General features: G+C 31.7%; 1 protein-coding gene across 1 annotated transcript in view; it reads right to left on the reverse strand.

The window, feature by feature from the left end:
• The window catches only part of LOC143640953 (cadherin-12-like), an 80,020-nt gene extending 61,578 nt beyond the window's left edge, over positions 1 to 18,442 (reverse strand). Inside the window, exon 1 of the mRNA XM_077108454.1 lies at positions 18,301 to 18,442. Coding sequence (XP_076964569.1) covers positions 18,301 to 18,442 — 142 coding nt within the window. The remainder of the gene's footprint in view (positions 1 to 18,300) is intronic.
• Positions 18,443 to 21,728: the final 3,286 nt, after the last annotated feature.

Raw genomic sequence — 21,728 nt, forward strand, 5'->3', positions numbered from 1 at the left:
ATTATGATTATATGTAATAACTTCATTTTCACTTCAGTAGACCTGCTTTTGATTTTTAAATGGGTATTATAAATAATAGAGTGTGCTATATTAAAATTACTGTGTGGAAATATTTTAATATGATGGATATCAAAGTATACCTTCTATGTGAGGGTAAAAGTCTTCATAATTGTCACCAAAGTAATCAACACCAATAAAATATAATCTAAAACACAATAAGAAGATATATATATATATATATATATATATATATATATATATATATATAATTAATAAATTGATAATAAATAGATAATAGATAGATGGATAGTTATTTATGAATTTGAAGGTTATGTATCCAGAAAGTAACCATTACAATGACTATGAATTTATCTTACAATGAACTTAAATAATAAGCTGTACACTAATACAAAATTCTACCTCGATGAATTTAAATAAGGCATATTGAAGACAAAGATTCAGCTCATTTTTTTAATAGGGAGGGAGAGAGAGAGAGAGCGAGAGAGAGAGAGAGAGAGAGAGAGAGAGATTTTTTTTAATATTTATTTTTTAGTTTTTGGCAGACACAACATCTTTATTTGTATGAGGTGCATCAAACCCAGAGCTGCGCGCATGCCAGGCGTCAGCTCATTTTTAATACATATTAACTTGGCACACTTTCTAATATTTAAACTGAGTACATAAAGTTTGAACTCCCCAATTTTTTTCTTTTTCTCATTAAAGGAGAAAAAATTAAAATGATCATTTTTACCACCAAATAGAATACTTACATTACATGAAATATGTACTGGATCAGAAAAAAAATGTAAAAAAAAGAATACTTATCTGTGGAAAATATTCCAGAACTATGAAAATAGTAGACATAATTTAAAACCTTTGTCAAAAATTTAAAGTTTAAGATAAAGAAAATAAATAGGACATACTATTTTTTGAACATCTCATCAAAGTGAATATTAATGGGGTAAACAATAATATTCAAATCAAAGTTAAAAAAAGGAAAAGAAAAGGAGGAAATTAAAAGTGCAGATGCTAAAATGAATGAAGAAGTTCAATGTTTAATTTTGATACTGGAATTCCAGTTTCAAATTCTATAAATAAATTTTGAATGTCACTTTCCCATGGACAAACAAAGTGCAGTGATTAAGTTCTTTTAGAATTCTAGTACATATGTGAATATTGAGTAATGATGGCACTCAAGACTTTTCTTGCATGGTGAAGTTCACTCAACAAATTACTTTTTAAAATTATAATTATTTGCTTCAAGATGGCATGAAAAATTATTAAATTAAGTCATTTCATTTTTCATTACCAATTATTTTTATAGAATATATAGTTATTTCACAATCAGTTGGCAAAACTTGGTAATCTCATCAGCCCTGGTAACAGTTAAATTTTGCCAGCTACCCTCTACCTCCCAAATATTTCCCATTTTTTCTTGTAAATTATTTTGAAATCTGCCTTATTTTAACTGACATCGAAAGAACATCACCTCAATAGAACACACATTCTGTCTTAAGAGGGCTAAATATCCACCTATATCTTGTTTATTTGATGCACAAGAAAGAAGGTATATATATATATTTGGGGTTGGTACCAGATATTGAATTCAGGGGCACTCAACCACTTAGCCACATCCTCAGCCCTATTTTGTATTTTATTTAGAAACAAGGTCTCACCAAGTTGATCAGCGCCTTGCTTTTGCTGAGGCTGACTTTGAATTTGCAATGATCCTGTCTCAGTCACCTGAGCTGCTGGGATTCCAGGCATGAGCCACTGTGTCCCACTAGAAGGTATAGTTTATACTGACCTAAAATAATTGTGAGTAAGTAATTAATTGTTTAGTATTATACATGTAAGATGACTTTCTAAAAGAATACACCATATACAGTTTAAATAAGTAAATATACAATACAAACAAATGATAATAAAACTTTCTAATGACAATGTTGGAGCATTGATATAGACTTTATTAAGGAATCATATTTAATGAAAGTCATAGTAATTGATCCAAGTAGCCATTTCTCATAAACTAGTATTGTTTTCATTAGGTTTTATTTGCCAAACAACACAGTTGCTGCCAGATGTTCAATGTTCACAAAATTCTAAGCAGGGTTTGAAACCTAGGCCACCAGATCAACTAGAAAAATAAAAAATGAAAGGATTAAATGTTGCCCAATTGTCTCCAAGAAGGATAAAGTGGGAAGTGGGACATTCAAGGGCAATCTGTCTTTTATCAAAAAGTGACAAGTACCTAGTAGAAATTAATGTGACCATTGTCACCTACATTCTTCAGATCACAAATATTTCTCAATAAGTACAGATTTGAGGGACTCCTGAGTTTTGAGCAAGCATGAAGATGCTTGAATTTATTTTTAGTGTGGCAGTAAGGCATGGGGCATAGTCACTCAAGTTTTACTCAACTTCTCAAAGAGAAATTTCAGAGAAAAGTAACAGAGCACAGAATATATGAGATATTTTTCACTTCCTTTTGAATTTTTTTTTCAGAGTAGAAATTAGAAGTTTATTAAAGAACAGCACAAAAGACTTCTCCTGGAGGAAGAAAGGGACCCAAGAAGTGGAATCCCCCTTTTAAAATTTTTATTGTCAATTAAATATAAATATGATTTATTAGGAAGTGAGTCTACAACATTTGATTCTCACTGTGTGATTGGGATAAAAATCAGTAGAAACAATAAAAGCTTTAAATTGATAGTATGATTAGTCACAGTCCAATCTCATGGTCCATCAGTGTTAGAGTCTTAAATTTTTTGCTGAAAAAATAGAGAAATGGAGGTTTAAGTTGAGTGAGTACTATAAATCTCCCTCTCATAGGATATTTAGTTAGGAAATTTATTGTTAAACATTACAAAGTAAAAGGATAAAAATTGATTTGAGAGCAATAGCATGATGCTCTATACAGGGGATTTCTGTTGGATTGGTGAGGATACCTCCCTGAGGAGTGCAGGGCAGGTGTTGGATGATATCTTTAGGGAAATAGGAGGATATAAAGAGCATAGGGTATTTCTGCAGACACTTTCCAATATATTCAGTTAGAGCAGCTTCAAGTTGCATATTAGATTTCATAAGGTAGCTTTTTATTTGAAAAGTATAGAAGCAAAAATAAATAAATTGTATATTGAGAAAAATAATAAAGACTAGAGTCATGTCTACTGGATAATGGTTAGTGAGTATGGAAAGTCTAGCCAAAACTGAGACCCTCTATTGTGAGAAAAAGCACTTTAAACTTTGAAGGGTACCAAATAATGCAGACTAGAGATGAAATAACCCCCCTTGAAGACACTATGCTGAGATGTGAATTTTATGCTTTAAAAAAGAACACTTTATGAGTCCATTAACAATAAATGTGAAGATAGCTATACTTTGTAGTACTCTGTCAATATAAGTTATAAGTTATCTAAGCAGTTCTTTTTGAGAGTTGTCATCTCAGAGCATTCTCACAAATTTCATTAATATTTAATGGCTTTGGAAAACTTGTGGTAAATTCAGAGTGGCATTGTCCATATATGGTTGATGTAACAGCATTTGACTAATCTGTATCCCTTAAAATTAAGACGTAATAAAGAAATTATTTATCACTTACATTTCTTCTGTGCATCGAGGTTTTAGTGCATGTAAAACTCAAATACACAGAACAGTAGATTTTCTGTTCTTTACATAACAGACATATATTTCAATAAGGTGAAAGATGTGCATGTTCATTAAGACAAGCATTGCTCTGTAAAATACTGCAGCTGGTAATAGAAGCTACAGAGTATGGAAAAAGCCAGAGAAACTGTGCATTAGTCACGTCAGATTGTTTAGGTTCTGTCGGTTTATTTTCAATGACTTGACATTTTATCATTTCTAGAATCTCAACAGCATTAAAGCTGGGGTCATTCAGATTAATTCAGAACTCTGAAGTAATCTTCAGCTGTGCAAAAGTTGAATTGTTTATGATGTACTATGAAATTACACTGCCATCATTTTCTGGGTGTCCTACTTTTGATGCATATGAAACATCTTAATGGCACTACCTATACAACACAGATTAAGAAATAAAACAGATGACAAGAGATGGTACCCACAGTAAAAAATATATTTACATATTCATAGAATGCACAAATGATGCTTTCCCAAAATCCCTTGGGAAAGAAGAAATATTACATGTAATGATCTAAGGTGGAATTTTAGTGATCAAATTTATATAGTTTCCTTCAATTTTTCCCTTTTAGAAAATTCAGAAGCATTAATGAAACTATCAAGAGAGATATATTTACTTAAAAGAATATAAATAATGTTTTAATTTACTGAGAAAATATGATATAACCAAATATATTAAATGAATGAACAAATTATAAATATCTTGAAAACTTTCAGCAATGTGAAAATTTTTTTAAAACGATGAAATAAATTTTTACAAATTTACTTTTGAAATACATTTTATATTTAAAGCAATAAGTCTTCAGATGACAAAAAAATTGTGTAAGAGCTCAACATTCAACTATTTATAAAGATCATTTGTATATGACAGGTAATAATTGGAGCTTAAAAATACTAGAAGTTCATTGGATTAGATAAATGAGAATGAAGGGAAGGGAGAGATGGGAATAGGAAAGACCACAGAATAATTTGGACATAATTTTCCTATGTTTTTATATGAATATACAACCACTATAACTCCACATTGTAAACCAAAAAAATGGGAAGTTATACTCCATGTATGTATAATATGTCAAAATATATTTTACTGTCATGTATACCTAGAAAGAACAAATTAAAAAATTTAAATACTAGAATGTTAGGGTCTGTAAACAAGTCAAGTTGGCGCCTGGCATTTTGCCAGAGGGAGTGGTTTGTGAAGTAATGTCAGAGAGCCATTAAGTGTGGAGATTCCTTATTGGTTGACTCTTGTATCTAGTTTACGTTAATTAAGATAAGCTGTGTGGAATGTATATATTATATATACCCCTCCTGTCCTACAATAAACGGCTCCCACTCCTGCTGTATCAATGTACACAAGTTGCTCGTCACCCCCCCCCCCCCGTTAGTTTGGTGCAGCCGGACTGCGGCACTAGAATGCTAGAAATATGAAATGTTTAAGAATAAATTGATATGAATTATTAAACATTTTAAGAACTCAAAATTGTATCCTTGAGCCCACCTAAATAATTATACAATTTTTTTAAAAAGTTTACATTTAATATTCAGAATGTGTATATGCATATACATACACAATCACCTAACTGTAGATTACATAATTAGATTTAGACATAGAATTGTTTAAATAATGATCCTGTATGCTTTTTCCTTGAAATGCCATCTAATTTCACCTAATTGCATATGATTTGATTTCTTAAGCAAATGTAATAATAGACAAATAATGTAGTATGTAAAGAACATACCAAGAGAAAGCAACCAACATCGTTGTAAGTTAAAAAAATAATAATAACTTTATAGAAACTTTACCTATATCTCTGTGACCTTGGGCAAAATATTTAGTGATTCTTTTATTTTTAAGATTGGTGTAATAATAATTTTGATTCATCTTGTAGATTTATTTTCAAAAATTCACTGGTACAATAGTAAATAAAATTTAGTTTTATATATATATATGTGTGTGTGTGTGTGTGTGTGTGTATAATAACATAATTTATATTATCCATTACTACTAATTAAATTTTAAATAATATTTTTATTGATAATGTCCCCATGAATATGCATTATAATATTTTTTCTATATGAATAACAATAAGAAAGAGAAAGCTGCGTACAAATGTGTGAGAATGAAAAAAAGAGAATGCTGAAAAATTATTTTAAATTTTACTAAAATATTTATTTTCTTGTTCTGAAAATTGGAGAATTCAGGAATAACAAAATATTTTGATAGTTTAGTAATATTTTAGGTCCTCTGTCTTCAAAATGCTAAAGCAGTTTTTTAATTAAAAAAAAAAGTCCACAAGAAAAGACCTTTCTGATGACAAAATTGACTTCAATCTGGGCTTAAACCAAACACATTAAACATCTGTAAATAGAACCTCAGGAATGACAAATCTATCCATACTCACTCTCAGAATGTCTATGAGACTAGTGACAATAAATTTGAAGAGAACTAGTGTTTATTCTACTCTACTGATATAAGTTTTCTAAAAAAGTTTTGAAATTTTTCATCTTAAATTGTTCACAAATTTATCATTACCTAAAGCCATTGAAAAACTTGTATCAATTGAAAGAGAAGCATTTTCTAGCAATGATTGACTTAGTAAAAGTGCAGGTTGAACACGTTTTAAAATGTCAAGGATTGGGCACCAACAACTTTACTATTTTAGTTAAATTATTTCCCTTTTAAAATACAATAGTAGAAAAAAAAACAAAGGAAATTCAAAGAACTCAGAAGAGGAAAGGAAAACAAAATGTTTGTAAAATCTAGTGCAATTTAGAAATGTTTATATCTAATACAATCTCAGTTCTCAACAACTAAAAGAGAAAAGAACGTTTACAAAGGTTATAAATGTCCCTTCTAAATTGTACAAGCATGTACATGAATTGTTAAGTATATATCTAAAATTAATGGATTAAGTTTTATAAATTCTATGTAATGATAGCAATAAATCTTTTCTAAGAGTAATAAGAACTCATCCATCTAAAACTTCTGGTTCTATGCAAATAAAACAATGCAAAAATATAGGGCCAGATGTAAATCATATTTATATAGTAAGTTAATTACTTAGCATGCCTGTAATTCAGGTAAAAGATTAGGTCCAACTGCAGCTTCTAGTAGCTTTGTCCACAGGATGATGAAGACAATATAAAAATGGATAAACAGATTTTTTATAGTTTTGTCTATTTCAGAATTCAATAATTTTCTTTTGAATGATTACATAAGAGCATAAATTTATACATATTTATGAGGTTCCCCATCTTACTTTTAAAAATATGTATATATTGTGTAATGTTCAAATGAGTTTAAACATATCTAGGAGTGTTAACAATTTAATGTCATTGAAGAATTTAATTGAAAAATCACAAATATTAATCTAGCATGGCAACTTCGAAGGTCTGAAGCAATGTTTATAATTCTATTCCATGTATGATATTTAGACTGAGAGTGTGAACTGAGCCAACTTGATATTGGGTCTGTGAGGTCATCTAATAGGAAACAATCCACAGAACCATCAATCCATAGAATCAATCCACAGAAACAACCACATGAAAAAGCTAATAGGCTAAGAATTTCCTGACTTATAATTTTCTTTGTTCAGCTACTCCCACTGTGATCTATCAACTCCAATATCAGAAGGACCACTGGTATATTAATCTGTATAAATTCTCATCTTGTTCCTGTCCTTTCCATATGCACTTGAAAAGTTTGATTTATCATTTCAATAAACTATTAATGTGTGGCCTATATATATTCCCAATGCCCCCCACCTTTTTTGTACAAGGGATTGAATTCAGGGATGCTTAAACATTAAGCCACATCCCCAGCCCTTTATAATATTTCATTTAGAGACAGGGTCTTGCTGAGTTGCTCAGGGTCTTGCTAAATTGCTGAGGCTGGATTTGAACTTGTGATTCCCCTGCCTCAGCTTCCCAAGCTGCTGGCATTACAGGATAAGCCACCATGCCTGGTTTCTGACATTCTTTTATTACTATATCTGACAAAAGACAACCCTTAATAGTCATAATTAATCTTCTAAAGAGGAGAGATGTATGACTAAGAAAAAACAAGAAAGACAGCTAGATATTGGTTTAAATTATGATCATTAACCTAGAATTCACCTTCCTCATTGCTTGCAAAGTATGCAGATGCTAAAGTAACTACCATTCTCTTTTCATTTCTATTTTAAACCAATCCACTCTCCACAAACTCAGCTTTACTAACTTCACTAATTCTTTTCCCAGGTAATGACTGTGAACTGTATTTCACAGAATAAAATTAGAATGGTGTTATGTAGATTTTTCACTTTCCCAAACCTGCAAACAATCCCTCACTAATATTCCTGTTATTGGAATAGGTACAGCATGTTCATTTTTCTCCTTCTTCCCCTCTCCATTTCCTCAGTGAATGTCTTTCCTTGGATGAAAACAATGTTGAGCCAGAACATCATCTGCAGCAGTAACTACAATATAGTGGTCAGTTTTTTGTTCCCTATTAATTCTCCAAGATATTACTCCCCAACTGTAGGACACAGCAAAGCTAGGGGTTTGGTGTGTCCTTGTTTTAAGGTATAGTTTTGCTTCTCCAGGTCTGATTTATCTGAGTGGCAGTGAGTGAAGAATCTTGGAAGCATCTCATCCTGCAACCCCCAAGAGCAAGGAATTGCCTCTACTTTGATAGAACACTGCCTCACCCTCCAGATCCCTCAGTGATGCACTCCACACACAGATTCTCAATATGAGGAAAATCTCCTTTGTAGGACTTAAAATGACTCTTGGGTATTTTTCCCTTCTGCAGCTACATCTTTACCCTTCCTTTGGTTATCATGTAATTATTTTTACAAACAGCTTTCCTTGGGTACTTCAACATTCTTAAACATATGGAAAACACTATCCCAAGGATTTGCTCCCTGTCTGGGAAAATAACAGCAGCCATTGTGATCTGCCCTGGTTGCTGAGGAGGCTCTTCTCTACATACCTGAGGCTAGGAAAAGAGCAACCACACTACTTACTTTGATTATATGGGAACTCTTCATCACTCTCTCAAAGAATACCTCAGCATAAACTTTTTCTATTATTCCCCATACTCTATAAAAAGTGTTTTTTTTTTAAAAAAAAAAAAACACACAAAATATCTTGTTCTGACTAATGACTCAACAGTCTTAAATGCATCCTGACATTTTCATTTTAAATTCTACATTTGACTTTGGACAATACTTGTCTAGATGATATTCACTGAATTTTAGCATCATGGTAAAAATTTCAATAATAAACTTTTATTACATCTGTAAGCATCCCCCTCCCGCTTTTTAGCCAATTTCAATTGAGATATCCTTCATCTTCCCTTCTTACTATTGAACTCCAGCAATATGCAAATACTGGTACAATTTATCACACAGTCTGTTTTCACAATCAATATTCTTCTTAACTGAGATATTCCCAAGAATAGACAGTGTTCATATTTGATTATTTCACAAAGTTTTTCTTTTGCTCCAAACTGACTCCAGGCACTTTTTTAGTTATTGTCCCCTTTTTAACAAAATTTCTCCTTTATTGTCACTGTTACCTATTTCTACCTAACAAGCAAGCCACATGTAGACTTAGGCTGGTTTTTGAAGCCACTATTCTGTTAAAGATTTCCTCTGATATTGCCAGTTTTATTTCTTTGTCACTAAATTCTTAACAATTTTTGGGCATCATTCAACCCTCTTCAACATTCCCTCTTTTTTGAAGCACACTTCTAACATCTCTTACATTCTCTATATAGAGTTCTGGTTTCTTCCACTTCACAGCTGTCCCCTCCCCAATGCCCTTTGTTATGTCCTCAAGATCAGATAAAATTCCTGCTGCATGTTAGCATCATATGGAAAGATTTGGATACAATGCTGCAGCCCAAGAATAACCCAAAGAGGGGTTACTTTAGTGGTTCTGTGTTTAGACCTGAATAACAGGATTTTTTACATTCCTTCTGGTTCTATTGACAATCATGGTCAAGAGCCATTGTCTCCAGCCGCCCCTTTGATTTTTCTCTTCTAGTTAATTTCATCTATCCTCTTGACTTCATTTACTCTATTCACACTAACTTTTTTTTATATTTTAAATTTCTCTATATACAACTTCTGAGTTTTATACTTGGCAAAACATTATGATGTTCCAAAACTTCAAGGCATCGATCTTGTTGCATTCCACATAGAGCTTATAGGATTGCCATGTCCCCCAAAAGATATCTAATATGCAATGTCTCAGCAAGTAGTATTTCTCCTGTTCCATAAATTAAAATCCTCCATTGATAGAAAATAAATACTACCATTTTTTGATCCAATAAAATTGTTGAAATCTATACACATATTATCATTTTCACAACTACCATAGTCTTTGCTAACAGAGATCTCACACATATTTCTTCTCTGTATTACTGTTATTGTGTGCTAACTGAGTCTCCCGTAGTACTTCTCTCTGAGGTACCTGCAATGTCTTCCTCATGCTCTTCTGCAAGAAGAGACAGGGTCATGTCTATCACTCACAGGGAGTGAGTACATTATTTTCTGACACAGAAATAACATGGAATAAATGTATAAAGCTTTTAGAAAGTCAATGGACATAAATATGAAGGAAAGAAAGACATTTTAAAATACATATTACCCTTTAAGAAGAATAAATATTTTTAGGAATCATTTCTAAACTGCTTTACATTTTGTAGCATGTATCTAAAATCTTTCCCATCAATAAATATTTTTATCATCACATTAGAACTATGATGTCTATACTGTTATCATAATTCCCATTCATACCCTGGTAGGGTATGACTGTGAACATACATATTGAGTAGGGAGGGAATGCAGGTATAAGCCCTGAGTTTTAGTGTTTGTCAACTTCTATGGCATAAGAACTCCCACCACAGACAATTTCAAGTCAACTATGTGTCATCATTGAACACAGTCCTGGGAGATGTGCCCTATAAGCTCAGATAATCTGTTCAACACCTGTTTCAGGTGTTCTAGGTTATGAGAAGGACCAGTCAAGTGGCATCTCTGACCCACAGAATGATTACTTTATTTGGTTTGTCCACTTGGTCTCATTTTACTACCTGAAATCAATTAAACTGAGGCAATATTTTGTTAGTAAGCAAGCTTTTAAAATACAAATAACTCAAAATTAATACTTTCAGCCATATTGAAGCATGTACATTTCAATAATGTGTGACTTAGTGGGTTAGGCATAAACAGGAGGGTTTCTATTTTCAAAGTTTAAAGAGCACAGTCAGTGAAAATATGGAGAAAAAGATTATCAGGAGATTTAAAAATATTCAAAAGGGGATGAGGCTTTAAAGATAAAATTAATTTATTTCTACACTCTTTCTATGCCTGTAGTGCAAAAAAAAAAAAGGAAAACTGACTACATTTTTTTCTGGACTTCTGATTCTCCTTTCCTTTTTACAAAGTACCTCTATGCAAGTATAAGTTTTACATCTAATACTGCAGTTATAGTAACTACAGTTTCAATAAACATATCTATATTTCCCTACAAATCTAATTGTCCTTTATATTTTTTTCAAAAAATTGCATTGGAATTTCAACAGCCCATTTATATTACTTAATTATTATCAGAATAAAAATCTCTTTCACATTCTATAATATATATATATATATATATATATATATATATATATATTTATTCAATACATATGAATTATATACTCACTATTCCTGTTACATGGTAATAAACATGATGTAGATCTTGGCAAGAGTTCACATCCTTTCAAGTGCATCAATAACTTTCCATTGTTCATTCATCTTAACAGAGTGCATTTAATATTCCCTTAAATCCTTTTTTAAATATGTAAACAGTTCTTTCAGTTGACTTTATCCCTATAATTTCTGATTAATCAAATAAGATATAGCACATTAAGAATTCTAACATAAATTGTCAAATAACCTTATCAAAATATTCCACAAAAATAATACAAATTTTCTTATGATTTAGAAAAAAATTGAGCACCTTTAAACTAAGAGCCTATCTGGGCATGGTGGCAGATGCCTGTAATCCCAGCAGTTCAGGAAGCTGAGGTAGGAGCATCACAAGTTCAAAGTCACGCTCAGCAAATTTAGGAGGCCCTAAGAAATTTAGCAAGACTCTGTCTCAATATAAAAATAAATAAATAAAAATGGCCAAGGATGTAGCTCAGTGGTTATTTGCCATTGGGTTCAATTCCTGGTACCAAAAATAAGTAAACTAACAAAATTTTAATAAATATTTAGACTTTCAAGACTGGGATTGTGGCTCAGTAGTAGAGCACTTGCCTTGAACCTGTGAGGCATTGGGTTTGATCCTCAGCACCACATAAAAACAAATAAAAATAAAGATCAATATAGATATAGATAGATATAGATATACTTAAAACAAATAAATATTTAGACTTTCAAATTCAGCTGACCTCATCTATTTATTCAAAGGATTGGTTACTCATGAATTTCCTTTTGAGACTTTAATAAGGTAATCTGGAAGAGATGAAGTTTTGTAATATTCTCTCTCATGTCAGAGTTTAGTTTCTTTTAGCCAAAACCAATTCGTTAACTGACAGTCCAACTAGCTGTCTCTTAATTTGATTTCTTAATGGCCATCATACCATCATGAATCATGTGCAAATGCACTGGCTTTTCTTTTTTTCTATTGCCTGTATTTGACTGTTGGACTTTCCCTGTTTAGTTGCCCGTGCCTTAATGTTTCACTAGCTATCACTACAAATCTCTTCATGTATAAATATCTGACTATCATTTATTTTTTCAGGAATGGTTTCAATGCTCTCTTTGATTTTTTTTCTCTCTCCCCCTTCTCTTTCTTCTTCCTTCTTTCCTTCCTTCCCTTTCTGTCTTTTCACTTCTACTTTTTCATAGTTCTATATATACAAACCTTTAAATAGGATGTCATGTTTTGCAGTGCTGTAAGTATTTCAGTATAGCTTTGGTTTTTCACTAACACTATTATAATAATATTATTTCAGTAATCAATGTAGATATCATTTCTTCCAACATTTCCATTGTTCTGTAATGATATGGATTCCCATCCAGTACATTTATATATATTGTGTTCATAAGTTTATCACTGTTTTTATTCCAAGTTGTGTGATTGTCAGTTACTTAAAAAATCTATACTTGGTGCTTGAGGGAAGAAATTTAAAAATTTATTCTCTTTATGCAGGTTCAAATAAAAAATTATATTATTTTTACATTATTCAATTACTTCAATTCATTACTTCAATAAAACTGCAGTTTTAATTATTTTTCTATTGAATGATATATTTTATTACATCAAATATTTGTTAATAAGATATATTTCTTACATATCAGAATTTTGTTTCCAAGGTTTTTACTATTACACTTGGTTCTGTGTTGCTCTTATTAACAAAACAGTTTCAAAATCCAGTTTCTTTCTCTATATAGCTCCTAAGACCAATAATAAAGCAAAAATAAAGTACAGAAATGTGAACCATATGGAGTTAAAGGTAGCTTTAGGATTCTTTCACAACTATGGTTAAAGACCGTCACTAATGTCAGAAATTTAAGTATTAAAGACTTGATCTGCTTTTTTTGATCTTCTCATAACTTCATTTTCTTTTCAAGATTTTTCATACTCGAATGATAAACAGAGCATGATTTCTTTAATTCAGTTATTTTTTCTCTTTGTGTGAGAGTTCATGTATCACTTCTTTGCTTATATATCTTAGAAATATTTCTTTGTGGCTTCGATTTTGAAAACACTTTTTAAGGATTTTAAAGCCTTTTTCAATGGCCTTTTGCTTTCTCCCCTCCATCAAGCTCATCATATTAACACAAAAGCCATCTTCTTGCTGAAGTCATTTCTTCATTGGTCTTCCTCTTACTTAACTTCCTTTTTGAGTCCAGAAGATCCCCGTGTCCTTTCCACTCTGTTATTGAGATATCTCCAGGCTCTGCTTCACTTACTGTTTCTGTGGGCTTTCTCTACACTACTGTATACTTCAGTCCTTATCACATATCAAAGCTCTTTTATCTAAAAAGCAATACATGGCATTTTGTTTTATGTTACATTATTGCCCTTAATGTAATTTATGTTACATTATTGCCCTTCTGCAATAATGTAACATAAATACATAGTGTATACATATTACAACTTTGTAACATTTGTATCCAACTTACACCAGGCTCAAAGGCTTTGATTAGCCATATTATGGGAGTGTTATTAGGTTTTGTTTGTTTATTTTTTTGTGTTTGGAGAATAAACAGGTCGCCTGCCCTTAGCCAGAATTTCCAGGCAAGATAGGAAGTGAGGTGTAAAAAATGCACTTGGGAGTAACAAGGAAGCTTGTGAAAGGAACTGAGTGATCCTCACCATATCCAGATGAGTAGTACAAGGCCTTCTCTGAACTCAAAGGCCAGGAGATATTCTATTTTAACACATATAACACATATTCTGAGACTGTGTGTATGTTTGTGTATATATAACCACATAAATATCTATGTGCATATATGTTTATACTCTTGAATCGACCCCATTACTTAAGTAATTTGATTTCATAATATATACTTTAGATCAGCTTGTTAGATGGTTTAGCCACTTCAAATTCATGTAATAGAAATCATTAATATTTTTGTAGCTTACTTACAAATAAAGATCCTCTAGAGATATCCCTGATTGTAATAGATAGGAGCCATATAACTCTCACGCAAAACATTTTTTAAAGAAAATACTTTCTCTTCATATGATTTTAGATAGAGTTCTTTTTGTAGGTATCAGGTTATTTCCACTTCTGATCCAGTATTGTTGGTTTCATTTGTGGACACTTTTCTGGGTTACTTGGAGGAACTTTTTGGGTAAACATAGGCATCAAAAATAAATTTCCACTCTAGAGAGAGAGTTAATTTAAAAATGAAGTTCCTGGATGAATCTCTTTTACTTTTTAAACAAAATAGCATTGCAATTTTATTTCTGAAACTGAGTCATTATAAGAGTTAAGTGAGAAGGAACATCCAAATCATTGTCACACAACAATTTCTATGTTGTGTAAAACATAGTAATTTATTAGTCAATACCATAGTCATCATCATCATTATCAGACTGAGAAAAGTTATAAAATCATGGGGCAATAAATTTTAAATCAACAGTAAAATGATAAACTATTTTCATAAGTTTTATACAAATACATTTGCCATTTATGGTTTCCCATCTCCTTTTATAGAAGAAAATGGATGCAAATGGGGGCTTAATAAGTCATACATGCATATGAATACACATTGCCATAAAGCACTGTGATAAGTAAATTCTAAGAAATTATGTTGTGCATGTTTAAGCAATGGAAAAAGTATTTCAAATTCATCTGAAGCAAGATTTTTTATCATAACTGTTTAAGAGTCATGAGCAAATATAGCTAGTCTGGGGAATTCTCCTTTAAGTTATTTATGTAGGAAATACATGTTTTCTTGACATTAACATTCAAATAGATATCATTTCAGTTCATAATTTTATGTCACATTTGCTGTTTAATTGCTCCATATGAGAAATGTTTCTGCTAAATGAGCACTGGCCTCGAAAGAAATGGTTTTACTGTGTATAAATGTATTCTGTCTTTTCCTCTGACGAATGTAATTCAAAATGATGTTACACTAAAAAAGTTTTGACACAAAGACATGTAAAACTTCAGGCAGTTTGACTAATTTTTTATTCATGCAAAACATGAAAACCTTCTTCCTTCAAATAATTCAACAATATCTCCCACTTATTATAATGCTAGACAGTGGTTCAAATGTGCATGTAATACAATCATAAAATAATTTGATCACAGTGATCTGCTAAGTAATTTTCTATTGCCCTCTCATTTTTCTCTTTATGAGTATAGGCAGTTTAATATATGTTATGATTGTTTTAGAGGTGCATTTAAAATAATATTGTTTTAGAGTGGCATATAAAGAAAACCATAGTTTTTATTTTTAATATCATGTTAAATTAGAAGAATTGTGAACTTCAGAGTTAAAAAACTTGTAACTTCAATTCATTGTTGATAACTGAGTATTTATCTCTCTAAGGGTCCATCTTCTTTATAGGCAAAGTGATAAATATTAATCTAATAATGTTATTGTAAAAAAGAAGATAAGACAGTAATCATAAAGTTCATGGAATAGCTTATAAATGCTCTAACAGTTTCAATGCTCTCTTCTCTCACATACTTTCTTGTTTAATCACCCTTAAAAACACAAATTGAAACTTGAATAAATACCCAACAAGCCTATGGACCTATCCATATTCTTTTACCCCCTACATACGATCTAAAGTTATCTTTCTGTTTCAGTGGGATCTAAGCAGGAATTTGTGTCTCCTAACTATATGTAGCTTCTCTTGAATCAAGACTTTCATTGTGTATTTTCCAGGTCTATTATCCCTGCCCAAACTTCTACAAAATACTCTTCACCCATACCTGTAGGACATGACTTGCTGCCTGCTTCCCGGTCTTGGGGCCGCACATGTGGCTGGGATGGCGCCTGGCAATCAGCCAGTAGGTAGTGTGGTGGTGACAGAAAAAACAGACCACCTCCAGGATAGGTCCAGTACTCTTCCACCCTCGTGGACAGCTCATGCCTTCCCTTACAGAACATGGGAAGGGTGTACAAGTGAACTCACCCCACCCCTCTGACCTTTATTCTGATTGGCTCCTGAGCATTATATTAGCTGTGTGTACTTCCTCAATAAACAAGATCCTGCTTTGAAGGTCTTCCTAGCGTGTCTGATTGTCTTTCAGCGAGGGAGGGCAGGGTGTGGGCGCCTGGGTGCCGAAGGCCAGTCAACCTTTGCTTTTCTTGGCTCATCCTGGTCAGGGCATGCTTTCCCCATGTCTCCCGCAGGTCAGGAGGAAACCAGGGGCTAAAACCCTGACACATACCCACTAATAGGACATCTTTCCAATGGTAGTGGTTTTGAATTTCTGACCTGGAAACACCACTATCACCCATATAAATAAGAATATCACATTTCCCAGAACATATTTGCTACACTATAGATTCCACAGGCTTTATATACACAAAACCTGAATCTGAACCCATGTTTAATATCCCACATTTTACATGCAAACAGAATAATCTCTCAATCCATACTGCTCAATAATCTATCACAGCTTGCCGAATTTAAAGCAGACATTAAAAAAATTAAAAAAATAAATAAAACAGAAAGAAAGGAATAAGAAAGAACTACAGAAAAAAAAAGAAAAACATGAATAGCTTTTAGAATTTGAACCATATTCTTTAATGAGATCATATGATAGGTAATCAAATTAATTATTTGTTTCTCCTTTTAATGTTTTTTCTGTTTCCCTCAATAAAAAAGTAAGAAAAAATATTGCTTTAAGGAATTTTGTGTTATTGCTCATAACGTTATCTAGTAAACTTTGTTATATACTTTCCATGTTCTAAAGTTTGGTGTTATCTTTGAAACATATTCATAAATTTTTTAAATTGACAGAAACTATGTATGTTTAGCATGAATCACATGGCATTTTTTAATATGTGTCCTGGTAGAATGGTTCAATTGACTAATCAACATATGCATTAAAGTATAATGATTTCTAAATGCCATTCCAAACATTTGGCAATTAGACTTTCTGATTACTAAATAAAAATATATACCAATGAAGAAAATACAGGTTGAAACTATATAGAAAAAAGTGACAAAGCATTCAAATATGAAAACATGTAGCCAAAGCAATAAAACATACAATTATTTAAATATTCTTAGTGCTACAGATTTTAGTAGATGAACTCCCTAATTGTCCTTCTGAAGTGGAAAAAGAAAAAATCATATTGGTTTTTAAACTCTCTAGACAAAAAAACTACCTGGTGACTTAATCAAATTTCTTATAAAACTACGACTAAAACCATTCAGCATCAATATTCTAACTCTGAGGAACAGAGAAATAATTCCCCAAAATGCACTGGGAAGTGAATAGGTTCTGATTGGTGTTAAATGTAATACTGTAACAGAAAACTAGATGAAATACAAGTGAGAAATACTCATTTTCAAAGGGAAACACAGAGTTATAGAGAGGATACAGGTGTGAACCATTCTATTATCAAAAGAAACTGTAGCAATTTTCACCTATTGCAAAACTAAAATGAAATAACTAGTCAGAACTAAAATAATAAAATATCATCAATATCATTTTATTCACAAAAGTATATGAATATAGTTCCATGTGTATATTTACAAAAATGGAGTCACAGAATTATTATGTTAAATATATAATAAAAAATCTGATGGTACATGTATTATAAATATGATGCCTTATATCAGATTATGTATATTTGTGTTACGTCTTAAGTTAATAATGTATCAGGGTAAGATCCCACCCAAATAACTATAAATATTTTGTTTTAGTTAACATTGATTTAATAAGTCTGATTGTTCAATTATTAACTCTATTTTCTATTAAAATAATATGGGATGTGAAATACATTGAAATTATAAATTCTGATGTCATGCAATTTTTGTCTGTTGACTTATGCTCCCTGAAACCAAAAAAAATGTCTGGGAAATGATTTTAATTGCTAATGCATTATATAACATTGTAATTCAATAATTTCATATGGCTCTGCAAATTTTGAGTTAGGGTAAATTACAAACTTTTGGGGAAGCGAATTGGATTGTCGTTGACGTCACTGAGGGTGATGTTGACTACTGTTGTTCCAGCCAGTCCTCCTAGTTGTCCTCCCATATCTTTGGCTTGAATGAGAACTTGGTATTGTTCTTTGACTTCTCTACCCATGTTTGGCAAAGCTGTTCTAATAATACCTTGAGGGGGAAATAGTAACAGAATACAAACATCACAAATCCTGTACTTTCCATAATAAAATAGATTGCAACCACAATAAAATGATTCTATGTAGATTCACTAGCAAAGTTATGGCCGTGAGAAAACATGTGTTATTTAAAAACACCTTAAATGCTCAATACTTAAGATATAATTTAATTTTGGAAACAACCCTACAATGAGATATAGAGCAGCAGTGAGGAATTATTAAAAACTACCATATTAGTTCTAAAATATAACTAAGAACATTAGGTTAAATTTTATTTATACAAATGTGTCTATTTCAAATAAGAATTTTTTTAAAAAATTGGTAAACATAATCATGTGAAAAAATGTACATGGTCAATTTGTGTTGAGTGTTCACTTTCTAATGATTACCATTTTCTTCTTCACTTTCATTTTCTAGGATAAATATGCCACTTAGTTTTTTTAAATTCATGAATAATCTCCTTTGCACATTATATTTTGTCTTTCACCAACTCCCTCAGTTACTTTAGCAATAGATTTTTCATTTAGGTATCATTAAGCTTTATAATTGCTGGGACTTCTGTCTCCTTTGTCACCAGGTCCTCCAGCACCTAGGACAATGCCCAATATTTGGAAGGAACTCAACAGCTGGTTGACCAAATAAATGATTGTTCGAGTGAATTTATCCATAATTACATTTTTAGTCATAAATTTAATGATTCATATGCATATTTATACATGATGTTCAGTTTCTACTTTTGTGTCCAAATTTAGAACTAATTTATATTTACACTTATTCAAAAGGAAGTAAGTAAAAGCTTCCAGCATTCTTTAAAAAAAAAAAAAAAACTGAAGGCATTAACCTAATTCCTATTTTCAGTCAATGGTTTTAAGGTAAGATGGGACAGCCTTTGCCTTCAACCTGTGTGGCACTAATAGTGGTGTTTTGTAAGGGAACAAGTATGTATGACAAAGAGTGGCAACAGGAGCACATAGCATTGAAATCACAAACCAAATATACATCCTCATTTTATCTTTACTTTCTACTTACTATCCAACTACCAAATGCCATTTTGAAGCCAATTCAGATTTAACTGCAATCTGAAATTTCTTTTGACACTTGGAAGAAATAATTATAAAATGACAGCCTTCATTTTGCTACTGATGTTTTATTCAAGAATTGGTACTGACACCATTTTGATTCAATCTGTTTGTCTCCAACTTAAGCTCCTGATGCCTTATTTCCAACTAAATCTTACAACTAAGATTTTTCATCTCTAGTTTTTAATGTCTCTGTCCTGCCTACCTTAATCTGTGTGACTTCTTTCTGAGTTATGCTTTCTGCAAATTTTAGATAAATCCCTGAGTTTGATTCATATGTTCATATGCTTACTGACTTGTTCTTTTATTCACTAAGGCCTAGCTTTGCACAATTTATTTTAAATATAATAATTACAAATATATATAAAATATTTTTATTTGTTTAATTTGTTTGTGTTTGAAAATCCTCAATATCAAATTAGAGAGAAAGAAAAGAGAGAGAAGGCAGGAAAGAGAGAAAGGGAGAGAGAATTTTGGACTTGTTTCTTTCTGCTTAGTGAAGTGTATAAAAAAGCTATGTACTTAAATGAAGTTAGATCAAAACATTAAGATACAATTGCAAAGGGGGTAGATACATATAACTCACTTTCAGAATATCTGTTTTTTCCTGTGATCTTTTTTCCCCCTGTGATTTTTAATTTTGTCAAGTTGTCCCCATGGCATCTGCCACCCTGCCCTCTTCATCTGCCCTGGGTATGATAGGTGACCTGCCTTCTGTTCCTTGCCCTCTTTTGGTACCATGCTGCCTAACTAACTATAAGGTAGTACATTAAAATTTTGGAAGAGCAAGAATATATGTGATGATGAGAATGATGCTCTTACCGCCATCACTTACATTCAAGAAACCATGGTTCCACAAAAATAAAATGCAACATTTGCACATTTTTGTAACTTGTACAAATCTGGGGAATCGGGAAGACTATAATATTGAACATGAAAAGAGAATTTTTCATTACATCACTTTTTAAAATGCTGAAAATTTCTCTTTCAGGAAATTATTCCTCTTATGGCCACTTGTGTATCAATCAATTAAAATATAAAAACCAATCAAACAAGCAAGAATAGATTACATGGTTTTGATGTAGGAGGACTTTGCAAAGAACTGAGCTGCAGTACTTCCATACCAGACAGCAGGAAGCAGAAGAAAATGCTTCAAGCCAACTAAGTTTTCATGTTAGTATTAGTGTCCATCCTATCTACCTTCCTTTTGGTATTTGTATATAGATACAGTGGCTGACTTATAGGAGAGCAGTTGAAAACAAACCAATGAATTTTATAGAACAGTATAAATATTTCACAAAAATGATGCCACTTACTTTAATTCATCCCATAGAATTCTAAAATAAATCATATTTATTGGATAAAAGGAGACAGAGATAATTAATCCTGGGATGATTTTAATATCTTCCAACTGAGGATATTTCTAATGTATTAATCAAGACAACTAGAATGGGAAGAATATTGTTACATAGTTTCTGCCAATATAAATGGACATATATGATTGAGATAGTTTTACACATTTAAAATAATATAACAAAGAAAAATAGTCTTCAGAGAGTTTATTTTCTTTGGCAATAGTCCCTCAATCTTGATGAATGCCTGATTATTTTATAAAATACAGTAAATGTTCCAAGAATGCCATTTTGAGATAAAAAATAACACAATATTATATAGGAAAAAATATCATAAAAAGCATCTGTGATCATCTAGTATATAATTTTACAAAAACTAATTTTTGAATGAAGAGGTAAAGTTCAGTACTAAGACATGGGACCACAGATCAGGCAGGCCTTGTACTAAAGTAAACATTTCATTCACCTTTTGTTATCAGAATTGAGGATATAATCTTCTTCTCCTGCTCTTCCTCCCTATCCCATTTTGAGTCACACCCCTTATATCAGAGAAGACATTTGGCATTTGTTTTTTAGGGATTGGCTAACTTCACTTAGCATAATCTGCTCTAATGCCATCCATTTCCCTGCAAATGCCATGATCTTGTTATTTTTTAGTGCTGAGTAATACTCCATTGTGTATAAATGCCACTTTTTTTTTTAACAATTCATCTATTGAAGGGCATCTAGGTTGGTTCCACAGTGTAGCTATTGTGAATTGTGCTGCTATAAACATTGATGTGGCTGTGTCCCTCTACTATGCTCTTTTTAGGTCTTTAAAT

This window comes from Callospermophilus lateralis, unplaced genomic scaffold (assembly GCF_048772815.1).
Source record: "Callospermophilus lateralis isolate mCalLat2 unplaced genomic scaffold, mCalLat2.hap1 Scaffold_79, whole genome shotgun sequence".
Lineage (NCBI taxonomy): Eukaryota > Metazoa > Chordata > Mammalia > Rodentia > Sciuridae > Callospermophilus > Callospermophilus lateralis.